At 40.1% G+C, this 22,238-nt stretch overlaps 3 protein-coding genes across 3 annotated transcripts; 2 read left to right on the plus strand and 1 right to left on the minus strand. All coding sequences in view use genetic code 11, as the record gives it.

Moving 5' to 3' along the window:
- Positions 1-1,269: 1,269 nt before the first annotated feature.
- Positions 1,270-7,278, plus strand: EGR_00099 (hypothetical protein; the record flags this gene model as incomplete). The annotated part of the gene is made up of 18 exons (XM_024489348.1): positions 1,270-1,536; positions 1,579-1,677; positions 1,709-1,836; positions 1,896-2,061; positions 2,437-2,575; positions 2,611-2,987; positions 3,355-3,746; positions 4,104-4,481; positions 4,780-4,959; positions 5,034-5,159; positions 5,213-5,306; positions 5,626-5,813; positions 5,921-6,016; positions 6,072-6,508; positions 6,547-6,607; positions 6,678-6,754; positions 6,913-7,091; positions 7,159-7,278. 18 exons carry the CDS (start codon positions 1,270-1,272, stop codon positions 7,276-7,278), a joined length of 3,504 nt encoding a protein of 1,167 aa, XP_024356026.1.
- Positions 7,279-8,588: 1,310 nt separating this feature from the next.
- On the plus strand, positions 8,589-10,221 carry EGR_00100 (Putative polypeptide N-acetylgalactosaminyltransferase-like protein; the record flags this gene model as incomplete). The annotated part of the gene is made up of 3 exons (XM_024489349.1): positions 8,589-8,783; positions 8,858-9,175; positions 9,637-10,221. The coding sequence occupies 3 exons, from the start codon at positions 8,589-8,591 to the stop codon at positions 10,219-10,221; spliced, it is 1,098 nt and encodes a 365-aa protein (XP_024356027.1).
- A 6,593-nt stretch (positions 10,222-16,814) lies between these two features.
- EGR_00101 (hypothetical protein) lies at positions 16,815-21,690 on the minus strand (the record flags this gene model as incomplete). The annotated part of the gene is made up of 7 exons (XM_024489350.1): positions 16,815-17,153; positions 17,679-17,952; positions 18,414-18,705; positions 19,608-19,698; positions 19,865-20,191; positions 21,249-21,342; positions 21,674-21,690. 7 exons carry the CDS (start codon positions 21,688-21,690, stop codon positions 16,815-16,817), a joined length of 1,434 nt encoding a protein of 477 aa, XP_024356028.1.
- Between the last annotated feature and the right edge of the window lie 548 nt (positions 21,691-22,238).

Raw genomic sequence — 22,238 nt, forward strand, 5'->3', positions numbered from 1 at the left:
AAAAATCCTAAATCTCTTGTAATTCAGTCAGATCGTGAGTGAATAATTTTACTCTGATCACGCCGTCGTGATTTGCTAGTCTACTTAACTGTAATACGATAGTGGTTTATCCCTCGGTTCTGGTGAGGCGCCACTTTTGTACTTCGAATTAGCCCCCTTGTACCTCGCTAGGTGGGCTGGCCTTTTGGGCCATGCCAACAGCCCAGACACCTTCTCCGTGCTGAATATATATATTCTGCCCGAGTATTTTGTCTTCTTTCGTCTTCAGGGGGTCCCGGGACGCTACATAACTGTGCAGGAAATTCAGTAGTCGCAAGTAGTACTTACATACTGAAGCATGGTCTTCGTGCTATGTTAATGGCCTCTTGGTAACTCTGTCTATTGGCGACATTTATTCTTTCATGCTACCGTAGCTTTCTAAGTCTCCTCTGAGCTCTTAAGAAGTCATTATGGTATGACAGAAAACACATTACTGATATACAGATGTGTAATACGATGGTTGTTTATCTCTCAGTTTTAAGGGGAGCCACTTTTGACTTGACCTTTATACCACGCCGAATGGGCTAGCCTTTGGGCAAGGCTAGTAGCCCAAATGCCTTTTCTGTGCCGAATATATTTACTCTGCTCGAGTATTATGTCTTCTTTAGTCTTCAGGGGAGACTTTGGACGCGGCCTCATGTATCATGGCCCAAAGTATGGGCGGCTGAGCATGTGTGTAATCTACGGAATATTAAATACCCGCGTAGTCGAACACAAAACTTAATACTACACTGCCTCGGCTCGTTACAACTCCCGAGAGGACCCGGTGCACAAAAATATTTCAGCAGCATTTCCAGTGTATTTTTAGCCATTTAAACTGCCTACCAATTTTAAAACTTGCTAATAAATAGTAAAGTAACAAAGACAGTGCATTTGGTTGAGAGAAGTCCCAAATATGATTAAAACTATATACAAATGTTTAAGGCCTTTGGAGGTTGACGATTTTAAAAGTCACGAATCAAGTGCATGCCTAAGCGCGTTCCCCTGCAAGATATACCATGGCATAATTTTGTGTGCATTTAGCAGAGTTATTACCACGTATTTTACAATTGAAATAACAATAAACATCAATATGCTCCAAAAAGTGCTGCCTGGCGGTACTTAACCAGCTCTTTGACCAGCACACGAATTTGCCAAAAATCATTTAAGCGCTCTCAGTGCAAAGACCTTAAACCTTTCGTATTTTTGCAAGATTTAAAATTGGTGAACTTGTTTAACTAGTCTAAATTAATGGTAAATCAGGTGGGAGTTGATTGGTGTCATTGTAAGGTCCTCGACATTTTCGGCTCAATGGGTTCGTGTTCTAACGTTGGGTTATTTTTGGCAAATGAGAAAAAGGACTTTCTTGCCCAGTACATGTACCTCACATTTTCTAAGTTTAGTGCAACGAAATGCCTCAATATAATTGGAACATCTCTCAATCAGGGTCCCTCAAGTGATTCCGTATTTACAAATACTCAAATCAGTCTTTGTTGCTGCATTACAGCAGCTCGATTAGTACTGAAGTATTTTATGCTTTACCATTGGTAAAAATGCTAGATCCCGTGTCATTATTACTTTCGGAAGTCGAATCTTGCTACGCTTCTCTTCACTGAACTGAGTGGAGATCGTGTTTTACCAAACCTTTCAAATGACACAGTTATGTCTTTCCTTTCTAACCACCTTCTAGAATCCTATTTGTAGTGTTCTGCTTAATTTTATCAAAGGCGACTTTAACCAGGTCTGTATGTACTCTTCGCGAATATTACAGTGGTTACCATACTGGAATGTGGATCTATCACCTTGTGCATCTGTATTGTTAATTGCGCTCATGCCACTTTTTAGTGCCTGAATGACGCATTATACGTATATTTTAGGAAGAGTTTTGATGATGTTAAATATTTAGATGGATCTAATACCGTTAACTTTCGAGGTATTAAGATAGTCCTGAGATCTCTTCGCAACTACGCCCATACTAACGCGGGTCTCACTACCAATGACAAAGTTTTCGCGTTGATCTCTGAAATGGCTGATCATGTATGCGTAAGTACTCGGTTGATCCAGTGTATGATACACTGCTTTCATTGAAGCTCATTTGTTTCGTCATGTATGTCATATCTTTACCTTTTTCACTTAATTTTCACGTTGACAACTTATTTTTGAGATTACACGTGCAGTTTTTTTCTAGATGGTAATCTTTGGCTTTTACTATGAATTACTTGAAGTTGGTAGGTATCTTACAGACCATTCACTATTAGCCGAACAAAGGGCTCTACGACATTTCGAGGTTTTGGGATGCTACTACTGTAATTTGGGAAGTTTTTGTTATTTCTGATGGGAAATCTTCGATCTTTGATGAACTTGATGTCTAAATGTCATCATGATGACTAAACGAATGAATTGCTTGATTTATTGTAGGAAAACTTAACCATATTAGATATTCGCATGGAATTCGAAGAAGTATGTGACTTGATATGCATGTTTGCTGGAAGTGAACTTTCCCTCATGAAGGATTATCAATCTGAGAAATCTTTGGAACTTGAAAATCGTCGCATTCGTATGTTCCATTCTTGTGTAACATTTTAGTTATAGATTCAGGCAATGAGTTTCACGACAATTATAAGCTGAAGTTAGTAAAAAGACTGATTTCTGATAGTGTAAGACCCTCGTTTGTGACTGAGGTGACGCGTGCTATAACAGAAGCTTGTGCATCAACGAAATTCGCGGATGCTCCATGCACATTTTCATTTTCTGGGAAAGCGGAAACGAATGGTTCTCTCCAGTTCGTATTGCTTTATATGCACTATTTTACCTCGGCATCTTTTGGGAAGTTTTTAACTCCGGATGTTCCCATTACTAATGAATCGGCTGACCGAACGCAGGCCACCGTCTCAACTGCCTGTACAGCCTGGCTTTCCTCCGTCGGGGCTGCTGTTGGATTGCCGACCTCTGGACTCCTTTTGAGTTCGGTATGGTGTCCTCTATTTGAGTCAATTTTTGTTTGACGATATTTTAGGTTGAAAACATCTCACACATTATCCTTGACAGGCACTATTTTTCCCTTATATTTTAGTCTAGCATTTACCTACACGATCCTAGAACTTTAAAAATACAGTCCAATTAGGTAAATGCTAATTTAGCTAATGTTTAAAGAGATTGCTTTATAATTGTCTGTGATAATAAAAAGAGCATCATTATGTTACGGGGCTAGGGTAATGTGTTCTTCCGTTTATGTCATAGTTGTTCCAGTAATCAAAGGAGATCCTTCTCATATGCTCACTAATTTTCATTTGTACCTAATGCCTTTTGCACTCATGTAAATGATTGCTTTTATAGAGCGTCAGACATTTATGCGAAATCGTCCTAGACAAACTTTTACCGATGACTCTTGCTTTTGTGATGTCATCTGATGCAAATCACGGAGAGTCTTTCGCTGATATAGTTCTCGCATTGTTCAATCCCTTGATTAACTTCTTCTCGGGATTTACTGAAAACGTGAATCTGCAAAAGTCTGGTCTAGCACGCCAGATTGTCAATATAATGGTAGGCAAAGAACATTTCTCCTGTGCCAATGGCGCTCAAAAGTACCTCGAGAGGATGTCTATAGCAATTGCCGACATTCTGGTGCTTCGAACGCTCTGCGAAATCCTGTGCTCAGTGCTTCAGGATAACAATCAGACCATAGTAAATGGAAGATCATCTAACGTAGTTGACTTCCTCGAGGAAATGTAGGTTCTGCATTAATTTTGTTCACGTTGGATAAAACTCGTGTTAACCGTGATCAGACCTGTAAAAGTCCTATTGTTGTGTATTTATTCGTTTTTTATGTAGATTGAGGACATTTATTCCGCGTCGTGCTTGTTTGTCTTGGGAACTCTTGATCGCATGCATTAAATCGGTATTCATACTTCGTGCTTTGTATGCTTTGAACTTTAGCAAAATATAACGTAAACTTGAGCTACCTTTTCAAATAACACCCAAGTTTTAGCTGTTTTGCAGCGTGCATCGGTTATCAAACTACAGTTGGTTAGAATGCAAAAATAAGTCTTTTCTTCAAAATATATTTATGCTCAACTTTTTTGTAGAGTGCTTACTTTGACTCAATTTGGGAAGCAGTTTGACTCAATCGTTCGTCAGCTTGCGGACCGCATTACAGAAGTGGCCATTCAGCACTCCAAATTTGTTTGTAATGACTCTTCTTCATATCAGCCTGTTGAAAAGCTACTGAAGACTCTCAGCATAGGAGACTTTGGTCCGGCTGCTTCTGCAGATAAAGGGGCCGAAGTTGGTCCCAGTGAGTGGAGCTTCTTTATGAATGCGTTGTGGAAGTCGTTTTGTGCTACATGTCCCGCAGGTCTTGCTCGGCAAATGTACAGTCGAGTTGTGGCCGAGACGCTCGTGCATATTGTCCACATGGTGGCCAATGCCACTTTAACGAACGATGACGAGGTCAAGAACTTGACGTAAGCAATTCACACTCACTTTTCGATTTGTTTTGTCTTTAACTTGAATTTTTGTCGCATTTGATTTACCCACTCAAACTATGTTTGCTATGCTAGTCTGATATTAACTCAATTACTTTAAAGTTCTGCATGTAAGAAGCTCTTTACCACATTAAACCCCACTCGTGCATTCAGAATGACAATAGCGTTTAAAATATGCTCTCAAAACCAGCCGAAATTCTTCAGCATTCTGGGGTTATCGCTGAGTGAAGCTGTTCCACATATATTTTGCAAATAAACCCTATTTTTTATCCCAAAGGTCATTCATATGGAGCACCTTGAGAGAAACTCATCAACTGATATTTCGCTGTGTAGAAACGGAGGCCGAAATTCTCGGCCAAGGATTGCTCTCAAGTGACTTGCAAACCATACACTCCTCTGCGCTAATGCTTACGCAATGCCTTATCGTGTTCGGTGCACCCACGGAAATCATCAGCAAGTAGATAGAATTTGCACTAGATGTTATCATTAGAGTACTAAGCAATCGGATGTTGTATTTTTCTTTCTTTAAAGGGTACACTTAAAGGGATTCTTTTCTGAACTCAGAAATGGTTCATTCATAGTGCCATTCGAACCTAGCAACTGGCTTAAAATAATCGACCCTCGTCGATTTCGTCAATCTTCCAAAGAGGCTCAAGAGTAAGGACAGATTATTTTTAATGCTCATCGGCCATGATTTTGTCCTTTTTTAGACTCTTGGTTTTATTTCGACACTTCAAAAGTAATCCGTACTTTGACCCACTAAGCGCATTGAAGGCAAGTTGTTGTTTCGAAATTAGCATATTGGTTCAACACTTCTCACAAATTAGATTGCGATTTACAAAAGTCAAGTTCACGTCATTGCCTAGCTTTGGATTTTTAGCAATAATATGGTATGGGGCATTTGATTTTTATCATGTTTCATTCGTCTCTGGTTTAATGTGTGCGCTATGTGATTCATTATTGCCGTTTTTCAAATGGCTTGCCGACTGATTGGGATTTTAAATGCGAGCACACAAAACTTCGGCAAGACGCTAGTCACGTTGATTTGCTTTATCTTTGTGATTTGGGCATTTATACTTTAGCTTGATTATAAATATTCCCTCGTTATTTGCTGTATTTTTAGTTAACTTTCTTCGATAATGGTAGACTTCTCAAGCCGTTGCTACATTCTCATTCATGGGTCAATTCAGAACAATCAGGCTCAGACAGAGATTCCATCTTTGCCGTATACAAGGCGTGTTTTAAGTTATTTGCTATTGCTGACTTTCCAAATGACTGCTACGGCAATATCCTAGCACCTCTTTTTGAAAGGTGAACTAGATGGTCTCTAATAGTGATTCTTTAGAATTTTTATCCATCTTTTTAAGTTCTAACATGTTTGTCTTATAAATGGTGGCTGACTTTACATTCGTTTTCAGCGCTAAAGGTATTGGTATCCTTAATATTGAGAGTTCACCACCATATCCGGTATGGTTTGAAGCTTTTATTGACTTTATTGCGGACTCAATGCAATCGTGAGTTTCAATTTTCAGTTCTCCCTATTTCTCGCTGTTATTCACAACCTTTTAGGATATTTAAGATGCTCTGTGATTCGGCACTTGACCGCACGATAGTAGCAGAAATCAGAACTAACCTTATGGGGTCCAACATTGCTGATAGTTTCTGTGAGAGAGATGGCCCCCCCTCAGGGTCTACAAATGAGACCTTTTTGTGTCCCTTATCACCTGACTTCACTTTGCAATGCATTGAAATAATAAATGAACTCTACTCTGTTGCGATGGAAAATTTGCCCCCAATGCTGCTGACATTCTTCGGACAGCAAGATGTTGCGCTCAGCTATCTAGATGGATCTCATCCATCTGTCGGGGGATCTGTTACTATCCAGGTCATCCTCGCGTCTCTCAAGCGTCGAGTAGATAATAGCCCAATAAATAAAACTGTGAAATTTGAATGTCACAGAATTTTGGCTAGGATCATCGACACCCTAAATGATGGTTCAAAAGAGGGTGAGGTTTAAAGTGTTTTGATTTTTTGTTTTGTTTAGAGATTATTTCTTCCCGTAAAAATTTCAAAAGATGTCTCGAAGCGTACTCTGATCGTGATAGGTAAATTTCTTAATTTATAAAAATGCAATATAACCAACTTCCTTGCCGCATAATTGGTATGATTTTGCAGTTTCCTCAACGAAAAGAAGACTCCAGGAGATCTCCATTTCCAAATAACACAGCAACTGCGTCTTGTTCAACACTCAGGTAGGGGTCAGTACTTACTGTATAAGATTCAACAAGTTTCTTTGGAGTTGCCATTATTAATGCCCTTTTTAACGTTTCGTGACGCCCAGCATTGTTTCGATTATTAAATATTCTATGGTTCATGTGTATTTCAAAGCGTGTATTCTTTGGATTTTCAGATTTCGCTGCTCTACTAACGCTTCATGACGTTTTAAAGTGCAATCTGGACTTGGTACAGGACATATATTTGCACGATTCTAACATCAAATCATCAAACACCCCACAAGCAACATTCCCAGATCCCAAATTGCACAGTAGTCCACTGACGCTTTTCGCGAATGAGGGTCCCTTCACCGAGGTGCGCTTAATTGTCCCAGGAGTTCGCACAGTTAATACATAAATCGCCGCAATGTTTTATTTTGCAGGAAATCTTGTGGGAGGACGTCTGCTGTAGTGATCTTGGCCTTACGTGTGATACTCTAACTCGACTATTTTCTTTGAAATCGGAACAGTCGAATGCTCTAAGGCACCTGCACTCTGACTGATGTTGTCTGCTCTTTTTTGGTCGCTAACATCTGTCAACTTTGCATCCTTTTAACCGGCGGGGTCCGTCCGAGCGTTGCCTCGTAGGGGTGATGATCGAGGTGGGGCTCTGCTCCGTGGGCTAATGCTGTTCATTTTGGGGTTCTAAGCCAGTCAGGCGTGGGGAGGCGTGGTCGGGTGGGGGTTCGTTGCTTTTACGGGCGGATTAGTGAGGATTGGCGGAGGAGTCTCACCACAAGTTTCCGTCCTCGTTGAGGAGTCTGGAGACTAAAAATTTTATTTTGAAGGATAGATTAATTTTTTACATAATAAATAGTCTTTATTTGTACCAAATATTTTGTTGTAGTATACTAACGAGTGACCCTAAATATGACCTTGAGCCATGGTTTGAATACCTGCACAAAATGATCAGAGGCGTTCCATTTTTCCATACTTCTTAAAGTAAGAATTGTGAAATCACCGTATGCCTTCCGTGGCGTTAGAGAGTTTTTCCTTATTTTTACGGGGATAAAAAGGGCCTTGAATGGACCAGTCAAAGACTTATTGTTCCAAGTTTGCGTCAAAATCAAGTCTTTTTGTTTTGCGTAAATTTTGACATCGTTCTGGTTCTAACCTATTTATTCTTTAATCAGGACGGTTTGTTAACTAAACGCACTTGCCTATCCCAATCTACAACGATTGTCTATCAGCAGAGTTGTTAGCAGGAAGCGCATTCTTCGAATAATCTATCCCGATATGATTTGTTCAGCTTTATAGTTTTGCCTTTTATTGTCGTGAATATGCTTGAATTCGGAAATAAACCCAGATTTATGCATTTTTTTGTCCTTATATAACTATCCAAAGTTAAAGGACGTCAGTATTTGATGGATGCACTCGGATATTCCTATTCCCAAGTTTACTTCATTTCTGCCATTTCCACCCTATCCAATTAGTTTCATTATAATGCATAAATCAGGCTTTGAATATGCTAATTACAAAACTGCGTTGATTGTTAAAGTGTGATAAGAGTGTTTTATGTATTTTCCTTAAACTTGAGCACTCAATTGAATATGTATTTTGCTTTTTGTGCTATTTTTTTTATTTTAGAACCAATTGAATGGTATTGATATCGAATAGATTCGGATATATTACTTTCTCTGTATTGGTTTGGATTAGTTCCAGTTTTTATCACTTCTCGCTAAGCCTTGATGAACCTCTCATATTTTTCGATGAGCATTGTGAAATTAGCGATAATTTTGGGTGCAAATCTGTTGGAAACATTGGGAATAAACAAGTCAGCGAATGTTCTAGGTGGTTAAAGGAAACTACATCAATGCTTGGGAAGGATGTTCCACCATCAATTATATCTGTTATTATTGTCGCCCATAATGAACGGAAGCGTATTTTGAACGACACAATAGAGAGTTTACTTTCGAACACCTCCCATGCCCTTTTGAAAGAAATAATAGTAGTCGACGACTGCAGTCAACCAGCAATTGACCTAACTCCAAACGGTTTTAAAATACAGGTAAAATTTTCTTTAGCTTTCTTGTAAGTGTCATTGTAAATACCGTATTTATAGTGTGCTTGCGTTTTTTGCAGGTTTCACTAATTCGCAACACCGTTAGGCAAGGACTTATCAGATCTCGCATCATAGGAGCTAACGAAGCCTCTGGAAATGTCCTAGTTTTTGCTGACTCACATATACATTTTGCTAAAGATTGGTTAAAGCCTCTTGTTCTCCGTCTTCTCTACTTTGAACGGTTCAAATCTAGTTCTCACCTCTTGGTTCTAAGCCCCTTCATCAGTGCGTTCACGGAAGATGGGGAGGACTATCCCGCAACTGATTACCTTCGTGGAGGATTCGACTGGGATCTTACCTTTGTGTGGGAGCCCATGAACGATGAGGAGAAAGATAACGTGAGTCGGTTTGGTTGGACATGATTGATATCGTTGATGGTGGTACCTTTTCAAAGTACAACAGCTATTTATTACGTTTAATTGTACAACAGGTATTGCTATTTAAGGGAAACGTAGACCAATGTTACTTCCCTCTGAGATGTCCGGAAACCAAAATCTTCTTTAATTTTTGCAATTTGTATTTCATGTAATGGTGTTTATTCAATACCAATATGACTAATTCAACATGATCCCCGCATCTTTAGCGTTAAGATCATTGGTACATGACACTTTATCACAAAGAACATGCTCTAATGCTTCATCATTTGTTCCCTGCTTTTGTTGTTAATTACTGACCATTACACTTAAAGAATATGTCAAATGTTCCCAGAACTTAATTAATTTCACTTGTACGATTTTTACAGCGTAAATAGATGCTTTACTATCATAATTTCAACACCTCTCTCCTCTCATTGGCGTAGCTCAACACCTACGGCCGTCAGATGAATTTGACATGGTTAAGTCTGCCGCGTCCAAGCCCAGTCATTGCTGGGTCGGTAATCGCCGTAAATCGCAGTCGTTTCATAGCCTTTGGTGCCTTCGATGACCAAATGGAGATCTGGGGTGGAGAAAACATTGAGTTAAGTCTGCGTGCCTGGATGTGTGGCGGTCGAGTCGAGATTATTCCATGTAGCCGCGTGTCGCATCTCTTTCGAAGCTCTCACGGCTATTCCTTTCCCAAAGGCAAAATGATCACTATCGTGCAGAATTTGAAGCGTGTTGCCATGGTCTGGATGCAGCCCTCCAGAGACCTACATATTGATTCGGTCAGGTATCCTGTACCTCCGATAGCACTCTTCTACTCGTCCCAACAAGACGCACTCAATATTCCAGCCAGAGATCTTGCCTTACGCGAGCGACTAAGACAGCGACTAGAATGCAAAGACTTTGCTTGGTTTGTTGAAAATATCTATCCGGATTTGAAAAGAAAGGGAAGTGCCGTCAAACTTCGTGATAATGCCATGATTAAAGCCCAACTCTCTAAGCTTATCTCGAAGCTTAAATGAATCAAGAGCTTTCCGTTAATATACATTGTATTGCTTTTGTATGCTTTGATGAGAGCAACTGAGTTGCGAAATCTTATTTTTAATACAAATTCATTCACCTATATACAGGTCCCCTTATACTATTGTTGTGTGATAGGGAAGGAAGGAAATTATTTGCAAATGCATGAGATTAATTTATGACATGAACGTCTGAAACACTTGTGATGCCAGAGGGATTAGGTCCTTCATATCACTCAAAGTGGCAGCAGCTACTTTTGCACTCACTTTGCTTTTGGTCCTGTATTACCATGCACAGGATGATTTTCCTCATTTCCATGATCTTCCGAGATCTTTTTAGTCAGTTGTTCTATTCAAAGCCTATGATAATTTAACAGACTACCTTGAGGATTACTCCCCGTTCGTGAATATTAATCCAGTTATTTTTTCCTCTTTTTGACTACGAAGTCTGATTTGACACCTTTGATTAGGTCTCAACATTTTAATGTATATATGCTAGTTACTTCATTTGGTGCCAACTTGGATCTCAAATGCATTTTCAAGTACTAATCGTTTCGCGCCAAAAATAACCTACTCATGAAAGCTTGTGCTTCAGCTGCTGCAGCTGACATGCATTTTTTCATCGAGATTCGAGGATGAGATGACAAGTTGTCGATAAGTTCTCGAGCAATCCTATTCATCGTGTCACGAATTAATAAGAATCCATACATTATTTTGTTAAGCCTTTTTACCCCCTCAGTGTATTTCTTTATCGTTAATGCAAATAAGTGTTCTATTAGCTGTTCTATAGTGATACTGCACTTCGTATTTGATACAGTTTCATTACACTTCCATTCAAAGCGTAAATACCCTGTCTTCTTCGATCATTAAATACAAAAAGATAGCAAAACTTGGCCAATAATTAAATTTCTTCTTTGGTTTTTCATCTAGTGTGAGAACATGCTCAAGAGTTACCTCTTTCCGAGTTTTCAGCTTGGATAAACCATTGTCATTGTCATTGTCATTTCATTTTGAGGTTTCATTAGGAAGACTCAATTTTGTACTCAGGCAATTCAGATTTTAAAAAAGGACTAGGCTTTTCACAAATTTAATAGCAACAATCTATCATCATTAAAGATTATGGTGGCTAGATTTGTGTCACCGCATGAGGTTGAGGAAACACTGAAACTAATCTGAGTTTGCGTTTGTAACTTATAGACTGCAGAAGACATTGATAGTGGTAATATGAGTATAAATGGTAGGGTAAAACTTACTGTCATTGTGGGGAAGAAAATCAGAGGCATGAAAGTATGGGTAAGATGAATTGGGACTTAGTTTCCAGATCATGGCTATGCGCATTCTTTGCATGACTACTGGAAAAGGGGTACATATTTCTGTCCCTTACACTGCCATAACTTCCGATTTTTAGGCGTAATTGACCGCCGCTTGTGACTAGTTTGAGTCCCGACGCCGTTCTGTTCCTGCAATCTTTTCGTAAGATCATTACAAACCGCAGCGGTAACTGAGTCCTCTGAACACCTTCGTAATTGTCTGGTCATCCGCCTGGCTACGATTTGTGTCGCCCCCCAAATCTGTTGTGCATGCAAACCCCTTTTACTTCTCGTCTCGTCTGCCACACATGCATCAACTGCAAATTCGTATTTGGTTTTCGCCATGTCCACATTAATTGCGTTGTGATAGTGATGCCTTGCATCAAAAACCGAATTCCGCCGTAGCATCTGCCTGCGTAGGTGGAACTGTTTGCGGTGTGATTGATCGAGAAGGAAACAGCTTTTAGATCATGCGCCAAAAGATAACGTGAAGCAGGCTGAACAGCGATTGCCGTCCGTTGCATATCTCTTAATTTTTACATTTAAAATGCCCATTTATTAGTCACTTTTTTTGCATTTGGCTCAGGAGCTAGTATTAATAGAGGTAATTAAGGAAGGTGTAATACGGATGTGATTCTTATATTTACAGGGCTCTCTTCTGATTATCACTAGGGTACAAGCAATTGCTTTGTATGTATCAACAGATTCACATATGAAGTCCTTAAGAGGAATTATGCTAATTTGGTGTAAAAGCAATTAGCTTAATTGCTCTGATGAATGACGAGTACTGCTGCCACTGGCATAAAGGCGCGGTTCCCCATCTACAAGATCGTTCTAATGTAGTGCTAAAGACTCACTTAAATGAGATTCATTATTATGGTGTTCTCCACGCACAAAAAAGATAATCTACTTCAACCATATTATTGATTTCATTCAATTTGTTCTGCCAATAGTTTTGTAGTCTCCATGCAACTGATGTCAAATTGCGGTCACAGCGCTTAAAAGGCCTTAGTGTGCGCTCTCCACAGAACCCGACTTGCACACTTTTCGAGGGAAGTTCTGACAACAATGTGTGTCTGTATCCGCGTAATACGATTTAACATAGCCAAAAAGCCGCGTTTTCTCTATTTAATTAATTTAGCCATAATTCTCATACTAGTTTAGGTACCGCTACTCAAAAAAGCGGTTGTCAAAATCAATTTATGCAAAATTTGTCGAATTTAAACTCCCGCTAATCCTGTAAATTTTGATTGGATTTTAGCAACCCCTCACTTTGAACCAAGTTTAGTTTAATTTATGTAAAAAGTTTTTTTTATGATAGAGAGGTAATTTACTCATTCTTGAGCATGCATATACTATGTGAGAGAAGCCTCCCCTAGTTTTGTACCAGAGCATAAAGGTGAATAAGTCAGCGTGAGAATTTACTATTATAGTAGCTATGATGTTCATGTAGTCTGTATACTGCTGATTAATTCGCAGCTCGAACTATTGGGGCTACGGATGCAGTTGCTACTTTGGTACGAAAATAATGAGCAAATTGTGCGAGCACTCATTCAAAATCTGTGCCTCGGGTGTAGAATGAGTCGTCTCCCTGCTTTAGGGCTGTACTCTTCACTACTATCTATTTTTTTTGTCATTTTTTAAAGAATAAATCTGAGAGTTATTTACGTCGTCTTTCTTGCCGAGTGTTATTTTAAACCCATGTGAGAAAATGTGAACTGTTAGGTCTTATTGCGTAAAGAAAAACTGAGAGTAAATTTCCTGTTTGATAAATGGTGACTGGCGCCAGTTTAAGGCTCAATCCTGTTCGGGCATGTTTAGTGTCAAAGTATCTCATTACAGACTAAATTGACTAGAGCCCTAGATCTGTGATAGGGTTATGCAATTGCATTACCTGCGTCTGAATAAATCTAATAGGTGTCTAATGAAGAGTGAGATCCGTGACCTTTTAATGACCCATACTTTGTGTATTACGATTAAAATACAAGTTGCGGTTAAATACATCTGGTCACTAAACATAAACGAAAGCATTTGTAACTTTACTTTTAATTGTGGTTAGCTGAAGATGCTTTGATCTATTGGTTGAGGTTAAAAAGACTTTGTAGGCTGAAAAACCCCACGGTATTATATTCAACCAATGTCACGAATGAATGTGTGGTGGAAAAATTTCGCATTGAGAAATTCGCAAGTCTGATTAATACGGCCTAGTCTGTTGCGGTGGTGCAGCTGTGTTGTCATTTATCAACTGAAATGAAATGCAAAACAGTTGTCTTAGGTATTGCGCTTATTATGCCACACGTTTTCGCGACTACTATTGGCACGCACACGCTCATACACTCAAGGATTCCCCAGCATGCACCGGTCTGAGTGAAGTGGTCTAGCAAGAAAATTCTAGGAGCAACTGTTCGGCCGGCTGATTGCTGGCGCCCTAGATAGGGTTAAGTGGAAGCGAGGCAGAAGTATACCGACACCACGTGACTCCATAAGACTAAGCATACATTACTGACTACAATTTGTCGTCAAAAATTTAGCACTTTCTTATCTTATTGTGTGCATATCTGTAGTGGAGACATTGAGCATGAATCGGACTTGCACTTAGATTGTCATTTCACCGTTTGCACCGCATTATAACCGCACTGTGAAACCCTGAGCTTGGATATTTGAGTGAAAAGGTGTTGGTATGCATGCACATGTTTACTGGGAGTTAAAATGACTATTTTAACTATGCTCCTCTCTGACCGAGGGTACTGCCTGCATGCGGTTATTGCGAAGCTAACAACGGCGCTAACGTCAGTTTTTCCCTTTTGGCCAGTTTCAGTAGGACGCGTCTCCCACTAAACACATTTCCTCTTCAGTGGCACTCAATAACAGCTTTTTCATCTCGACAAATAGTAAATTTACAAAAGAATGACCCACCTATTGACTCCGACTACAGCTATTAACCTCCCGTTGGATGTAATGCAGTAATTTATTTTAAACATTTGTCATTTAACTACACTCCCTTAAAAAGCTGCAAATTTAACCATTTTTTTGTTTCCTAATAACCCGACATTCCGATGCCTTTACGGGCCATTTTTCCAAATCGACATTAGAGACGCTCTTTTAATGCCTGGAAGGCCCACGATCAATGTCCGACTGGTAACTCGAGGGCTCGGAGCTCAAGAGTTTTTTATGCGCACTTCCTACAGCAATATTACGACACGCTGACAGCGTGTGCGTGTATGAGTTCAAGGTCAGGGCCACGAATCGCTTCGCATTTGACACTAAGACCGCCTTATATAATGGGTGTAGTCGAAATAACTACATTAAGCAGAGGGAATCCCTCATAGATCCATTTCAAGTTCCCCTTGATTGAATTATAACTCGGAATGTTCATTCAAAATTATTCTATCATTATTATTACCAATTGTTTGCAGGTATAGTTTAAAGAATTTGACCTCCCACTTCCTCAACCACTCCAGATGTCTTTGATGGGGATATTTTGCAACCTACCATTTTTTAACATCAAAAAACCCATGAGACAAGTCTTCAGAGTATCATGCACTAATTAAACGTTCATTCATAATAACTGTCGGCAGTGCCTGTGGTGAAAATCAGTGGCTCAACAGTTTCAATTGTGCCACCTCTCTGATCTCGCTGCCAATGTGATTTCCCTTCATGGCTTTGTCAGCTTACTCTCAGGAGAATTATGAAGTATCCTGTCAGCCCCAAGCACACCCTCTGGGTGTGCGCGGCTTTGGCGTAAAGCTAAGGTTGCTGAGTAGTGAATTGCAAAATTGAAGCTATTTTTGGAGGCGCAACAAGTCATGAGTCCAGCGATAATGAAGGACTGGAAAAGTTGTGCACAATCAAAAGGGATACCAACATACCACAGAGGAGCTCAACACGGCACGTTAAAGGGTTTACATGTGCAGCCGTTGCTAGCTCTCATGCGTCAGTTTTCCTTCAGCAAGCAATTTATCCCTGCTCACTTAAGACGTGTAGCCTTCGCATGAAAGTGGTGCGCAACTCGGTGCTTAAATATGCAGGTAATTGAGTCTCTGCATGTTTTACTTCCGCTTCTCCACGATATTAACGTATGTGCCTCTACACTACTTTGGCTTACTACGACTCGAGACCCTACAGTACAACCATCCGAAAGACCAGTGTGTTCCATTTAACTTTTCCCTTAAACGTCTATGATGTGGTTCACACATTATGCTCAGTGGTATTTACGTACATCAGTTGGTGATTCGGATACCTCAGTTTAAAAATGCAGTAACTGAGCCTTATTTTCGCTCTGAAAATAACTACACTCCCGCATATTACGCAATAAAATACATGATATTCACAGTGGTTTAGTACTCTTCTCATCAATTCTATCTGCGGCTCAAGGTAACAACACGTGTCAGGAGCCTTCCTCGTCCCTATCAAATTTAAAGTCCTGCCGAAAATTCTGGAAAAAAATTGACTGCAATCTATCATTTCATGCAATCAGATGATTTTCTTTAGAAAATTAAATACCAGAAATCCAATACATCTAATTAGTTAATCAAAGCAACTGGCATGTATGAGGGGAATACCACATTTGTAGAATTATTAACAAGTTCAAAGTGCCAGAAAGTGGTGAAAGATATGATTAAGAAAACCCAGCCTACCGGATTTTGAAGTCGTTAATGGTAAATTATTTGGTTTTCAAAGATATTCGACAATTTTTAACAAAAAACAAAGATCCCCAACTTCATCCTGGAGTTTTGACAGCACTCTAACTGGAAGAAAATGCCAGCGAACGTTGGAATGCTGTCACAACAGAATTTTAGACTTTCTAACCAATTTCCTCTGGTCGAAAACCGTGAAAAACACCTAACCATGCCAGAAATAAATTGTGGTACAGGAATAACAGGGTACAACCTCCTTCTAGAGTGCTCCTAGCAAGTCACTAGGAACTTCGATGGACTTGTATTTCGAATCGCAGCCGCGCGGCCCCGATTAGTCAGTCAAAGATACTTTCACTGGAGAATAGGGAAATATATTAGCACGAGCCTTAGCATAATCTTCCCAAACTAGCTACCTTCAGGTAATTTGTGAAATAAACGAATTCTACCCTTGATTATAGATTCACCACAAACCATGAATCCCATCGTGTCTCAACCTAACTATTTCATACGATGGGTTTTCAGTAATGCCTACTTTTGGTTACCAAACATGCTCTATGAGACACCATTTATAGGGAAGCCAACAAATGAGACAGGCGGCAGAGCACAATAATTGTCACAATGAAGAAAAACGCTTCCAAACTAGAGGAGTTCAAGGTGCACTTTCGCTGCCCTTATTGTCATCGTCGGCGTCGACCACGGTGCCGGGAAGGGCGTCAACGTCAACATAATTGCCATCATCTTGGTCCATGAGTGAGTTGCCGCAGGGGTGGTAGATGGGAGAGAGGTTGGGACTGGCCATGCCGCGCTTGCGCGATTCATCGCTGCATTGACGCTTGAGCGGCTTGCAGGAGTCGCGAGTGCTCTCCTCGTCGCCACCGTCGCCGCCATCATACTTATCGTCTTCGTCATCCATGGTGAAGGAGAGGGGCAGGGGCCGCTGCAGACCCCGCCCCTCCGGGCTCGTCCTGCCACCCACTAGTGGACTCACCTGCGGCAGTATGACAGGGCAACAAATCACCAAGAAAGCTAGCTTCGACACCTCACATTTAAAACAACACTTCTCACATCATTGATTGCTGATGAAGGCGCAACCAGAAGTTATCCGGTAAAGTGGAAGTAAATTTCACAAATGAAGTAACCCCATGGAAAAATATCACGGTTAGAAATAAAGCAGCATTCAAGATGTTACAATAGCGACATGAATCATAATCCGTAAAAATGTTAAAATACTTAGCGGCGTTTTAAAAAGGCGTGAAAGCATCAGTGACTCGCCCCAGGGTTGGAAACTAGGACGGGAGTTTCCTCTAAAAATATTGTCAACTTTCTCCAGAAACCTCTTTTGAACATGATGTATATTTTGTGCAAAGCCGATTGTAAACGCATGCGATACACAAGTGACAATGACACTCTGATCACTAAAAGGCAAATATGGCGGCATTTATCGCTCCACCCCAAGTGGCCAATCTACTCTAGCATAATTGGATGCCCTTAGAGGAGAAATGAAATGACTTACAGGCTCAAATAGATGAGACTTTTTGGGTCCGCAAGAGGGTGTTCTACACGAACCAATTCCTGCATGTTCTAGGAGTCCAGTTAGATTGGTGTTGCCACTTTGATTAAACCTATCAACATCCTTGGGACTTCTTTTGTTTTGGCAACGAGAGCTCAAGGAGATTGATTCGGAAGCCCAGTTAACTGGCAGGCCGAGGTCATCTGCCATAGCTTCCATATCCTCAGCCGAAACAAACTGGGTATCGTGAATGCTGCGAGTATCATCAGGGGAAGCTCTAGCAAGAGAAGTAGAAAAAAATAGTCAATGTCCATAACACTGCAAAGAGTATGTGAGTGAACTGACGTTATTTTCGTTTTCATATTTACAACATTTACCCGTATTTCTAAGAAGAGAAGACGAAACCCCCACTTTTGAGTCAGTAATATTTTGAAGTTACAAAAGGGATTGAGTAAATAATCGCAGTCAAAGCTTTGGGGAAGAACCGTTTTTGGTAACATACGTAATTTAAATTACTGTTACCCACTATGTTAAAAAGTAAAATGATTAACATAGATGGTATTTCCGCCACTTTATTATCAATATCTGATTATTGGTGTTAGCCATTCGGCCATTTTAATCCACTCGCACCCACTTCCTATAATCTTTAGACAGACAAAAACGCAGGATTATAAATTAACGCTTCCTTCGGAGGTCGCCTATATAATCATGACAATAACAATTTGATCAAAAACCTACGCAACATCCTTGACTGTGTCCATATCAAAGCTTTCAGCAAAGAGACTACGTCGTTTTCGGAAACTCGGCAGATTCCCTCTCAGGCAAGATGGGCATATGGCGCTGGGGTAACGCAGATAGGAATCCTCCGTACGCTCCGCACTGGCCTCAGAGAAGATGACCCCACATTGGTAGAGATTCGAACCCTCTCCACCGCAAACAACATTCTCCTTCTCCTCAAGCCCTATGGCCTTCTGTAGAAGGGAAGGTAGATCGGTGTCCGGGGCTACAGACATGCTGGTTTGAACTTCCACTGGATAAAATAACACAAATCCACATTTTGAAGAAATGAGTATTGGCCCAGGGGAAACTAATCTCAGAGAACAAATTTCGTTAAAGCGGAAGACAAATAGAAAAACCGATTGCAACACTTTTCTTAAATAAAACCCTGCGTAACCGGGTGAGAGTATTCAGTAGGTAAATAGTAGAATAAAATAGCTGCTTTAAATTATGGCAGGAAAAGTGACTACTACGGATAATTGGTAAGATGATTATTTTACCATCTGCAACAACAACCGTCCTCTGCCCTGCCTGCTCTCCATTCCCGCTACCCGAAGTGACTAAAGTAAGCAAGAATACCAAATTCAATTCTTTTTGAATTTCTGTTTGTTAATAATGAGGTTCGCACATTCATTAATGCTTATTTTTGACGGAGATCTACCAATATATTGTGCAACCAAAATTTATTAGAAATTAGGTGCTACAGTTGGGAGTGCTTAAGTAAATGATAGGGCGAACACTGAGCAGTCAGGCGCATAAAAACCGCAAATAGTGAATTCTAAGTAGAGGTATGGATGGGCGAAGGCAACGAACAAAGAGTAAATGACAAACAAATAACAAAATTAAAAGGACGAATAAAGGTAATTGTAATCTCAAATAATCATGTAGCCGAAAATGACCCTTCACCGACCCCTATAAAAAAGTCTTACATATAGGCTTAAGCGATGACGTCCTGGGAAGGGCAGGTTTACCTGACAAAAGCCCTAAAAGTAAAAAAAAATTAGTTTTCAGTTTTCGGTTCGGTAAGATGAGACGGACGAATTATGAAGCATTCACTGTGGGCATGAAAAACGAAAATACCAACGTCACAATGACGTTCAGCAAGACATCTAATAAATATACATGAAATACACAACAAAAAAGGCACCAAATTACCTGTAAAAGGTTTTCTAGACACATCGGGACTAGGAGCTATTATGTTACTTTGGAAATACTTTGTTATCTTGCTTTGTGCAGCTTCCTCGACCTAGAAAACAAGCCGAGTAATTGGAGGTCATGTATATCTTCCTTTACACTCATAAAAATAGGGTAACTTTTAGAATGTTACACCATAAGCCCGCAGTTGGCAAGCCATTTAATAAATTCCTTCAAAGTATGGACAAAAAATTAGATCACTCATTACTTCTACCTACATCCGCATCCAGCTTCTGCTGCATTTGGAGTTGATAGGTGGGATTTTCGTCAATTTCGGTAGGAAAGTGATCCCCCTTAATCTCAGGAGACCAGACAAAGGGGATGGGTTTTGCTGCCTCACTCCTCGAGGCAAACCTGTTCGGCGGCACAAAGAGGCCTGGGGTGACGGTGGCCTCATCAAGGTGAGCCACGTAGTCCTCGTGGAAGGGATTGTAGAGGCGGCCACCTGTTGGCGTCGTCAGAACCGGCAAGTTAGACGATTTTGACGGCGTTGCAAGCTCCCTTGGTGATGTTTCTTCGGCCATTACGAATGACTTAATAGAGCCCTATTTACTGCTTTTGATGCAAAAATAGAAGAGGATCCATGCTGAAATATTTCTCCTATGATAATTTACATTAACAAAATTACCCAAACACAACTCTTTAAAGAGAAGCAATACTTTTGTTTAAAATCAAAGCCTATAAGATGCAATGGGAGGAATTAGCAGTAACCATGCCTCAGTGGTTACTTTGATTACAAATCAGAAGTGGTCGCTTGTAGGCGACAAAGCCACCTAGATTCACACCATAAACGGCACAAATCTCGTTCACGAATTGCATTTAGCCAATAAAAAAGTGGTGTGCAACAGCTTTAGCTGTTTTCATTAAGACATGAAAGATAACATTAGGTAAAGCTGCATGGGAAATAAACATTATAGGAGAATTTTCATTGGCACACGCAAATGAGTGCAACTTCAGATTTTAAAATCGACACCACACATTAAACATCCTCATTTTAAGCATAGCTTTAAGATTTCGGTAGCTTTATAGCATTGCTTAAATAGCAGGGGTAATTGGACGAGGTGGAAACAAAGTTACGCCTACACTGTATAGAAATTATGGATTCTAAGTTATCTGCAGAATCTGCTACTTAGGAGAGACTGTTGAGCAGCAACCAAGAGCTGTATAAATGCCGTCAAGGTAGTTCGATCACATTTTAGGACTCCATTGGTTGATCTGAATTCTTAAGCACTAGGAATTATTTTATTCGTAGTAAGGTGAACGCTAACTTAAATCAAAAACTAGTTCGCGGTTTATCAGGCTATGTTGGACCAAACAGTACAAATAGAATCTTAATCTCAAGCAGAATTAACAGGGTATGGCGACTATACGGAAACATGAACAAGGTTTTCGATTCAAAAATGAATGTTTTCACCATGTACATGGATATGATGCATTGTAAATCGTTAGAAAACATATAGTTATGGGGAGAGAAGATCCATTAACTCATTCAAGGTAATAAACCACATGATGTCAATAGTCAGTAAAAAACAGTTTTAGGACCCCTAAGACTCAAAGGTTTGTTTCAGGAAAATGCCATAAAGGGAAGAGCTAAAAGGCAACCACGTACATCGTCTGATTGACGTGATAACCGATTCTACGATAAAACCAATTCTCCGAGAAGAGTTCGCGAACGGACCAATCAAAAGCAAATATGCTAGATCAAAAAAAGCGCAATGCTTTCATTTCATATTTACCATACGAAATAACAAATACCTTATAGTTTGTGCATAAATTAGAATTAATTCAACAATTTAAAGTTTGGAAAATGAATTTTGTTAACTACACTTCAGCGTATTGTTGGACTTATCTTCTTTAAGGGCTTTTATTGTTAAATGTGTTAAATATATATTGAAACACATAAGAATACTTAAGTATTAAAGGCTTTAATGCTCCTCATTACGTGAGGCGTATTGAGCTCCTGATAAAACGCCCCAGTCGATTAAAAGCATAACAAATATAATCATGTCATGCTATTATTTATAAACAAAAGATCTATTCTCATGCGCGGTTACTTCTTTCAAAACCCGAATGCCTTTGTCCAACTAAAAGAATAAGGAAGCAGTTCTTCCCCCTCCCAGAAGGTTTGACCAAATCACAGACCCTCCTCCCCTCTTGACCGATGTACCACTGACGTAACAACGTGACTCCTCTGAATCGAGAAGTCTGATTAGGCGATGACACCTTGCACTATGCAACTTGGGGACTTTACGAATAATGAAAGCCCTGTAGAGAACCAGAGTTTGTCTCCTTGGGGGTCAATAGCGTCTATTGTATAATACGTCGGTTGTTTATCTCTCTATATTGGCGAGGGGCCACTTTTGAAGTGGCCTCTGTACTACGCTGAGTGGGCTGGCCTTCGGGCCATGCCAATAGCCCAAATACCCTCTCTGCGTTCAATATATATGTTCTGCCTGTGTATTATGTCTTCTTTCGTCTTCAGGGAAGCCTTGGGACGCTACATTGGTGGTAGTGGAAAGCGAATGTGACCCTAAAGGACATCTATCCTGATTTTCACTGTTGCGGAGCGGAAGAAGTACGTATGCTACGAAT

Source organism: Echinococcus granulosus, assembly GCF_000524195.1.
Source record: "Echinococcus granulosus chromosome Unknown EG_S00001, whole genome shotgun sequence".
Taxonomy (NCBI): Eukaryota; Metazoa; Platyhelminthes; class Cestoda; order Cyclophyllidea; family Taeniidae; genus Echinococcus; species Echinococcus granulosus.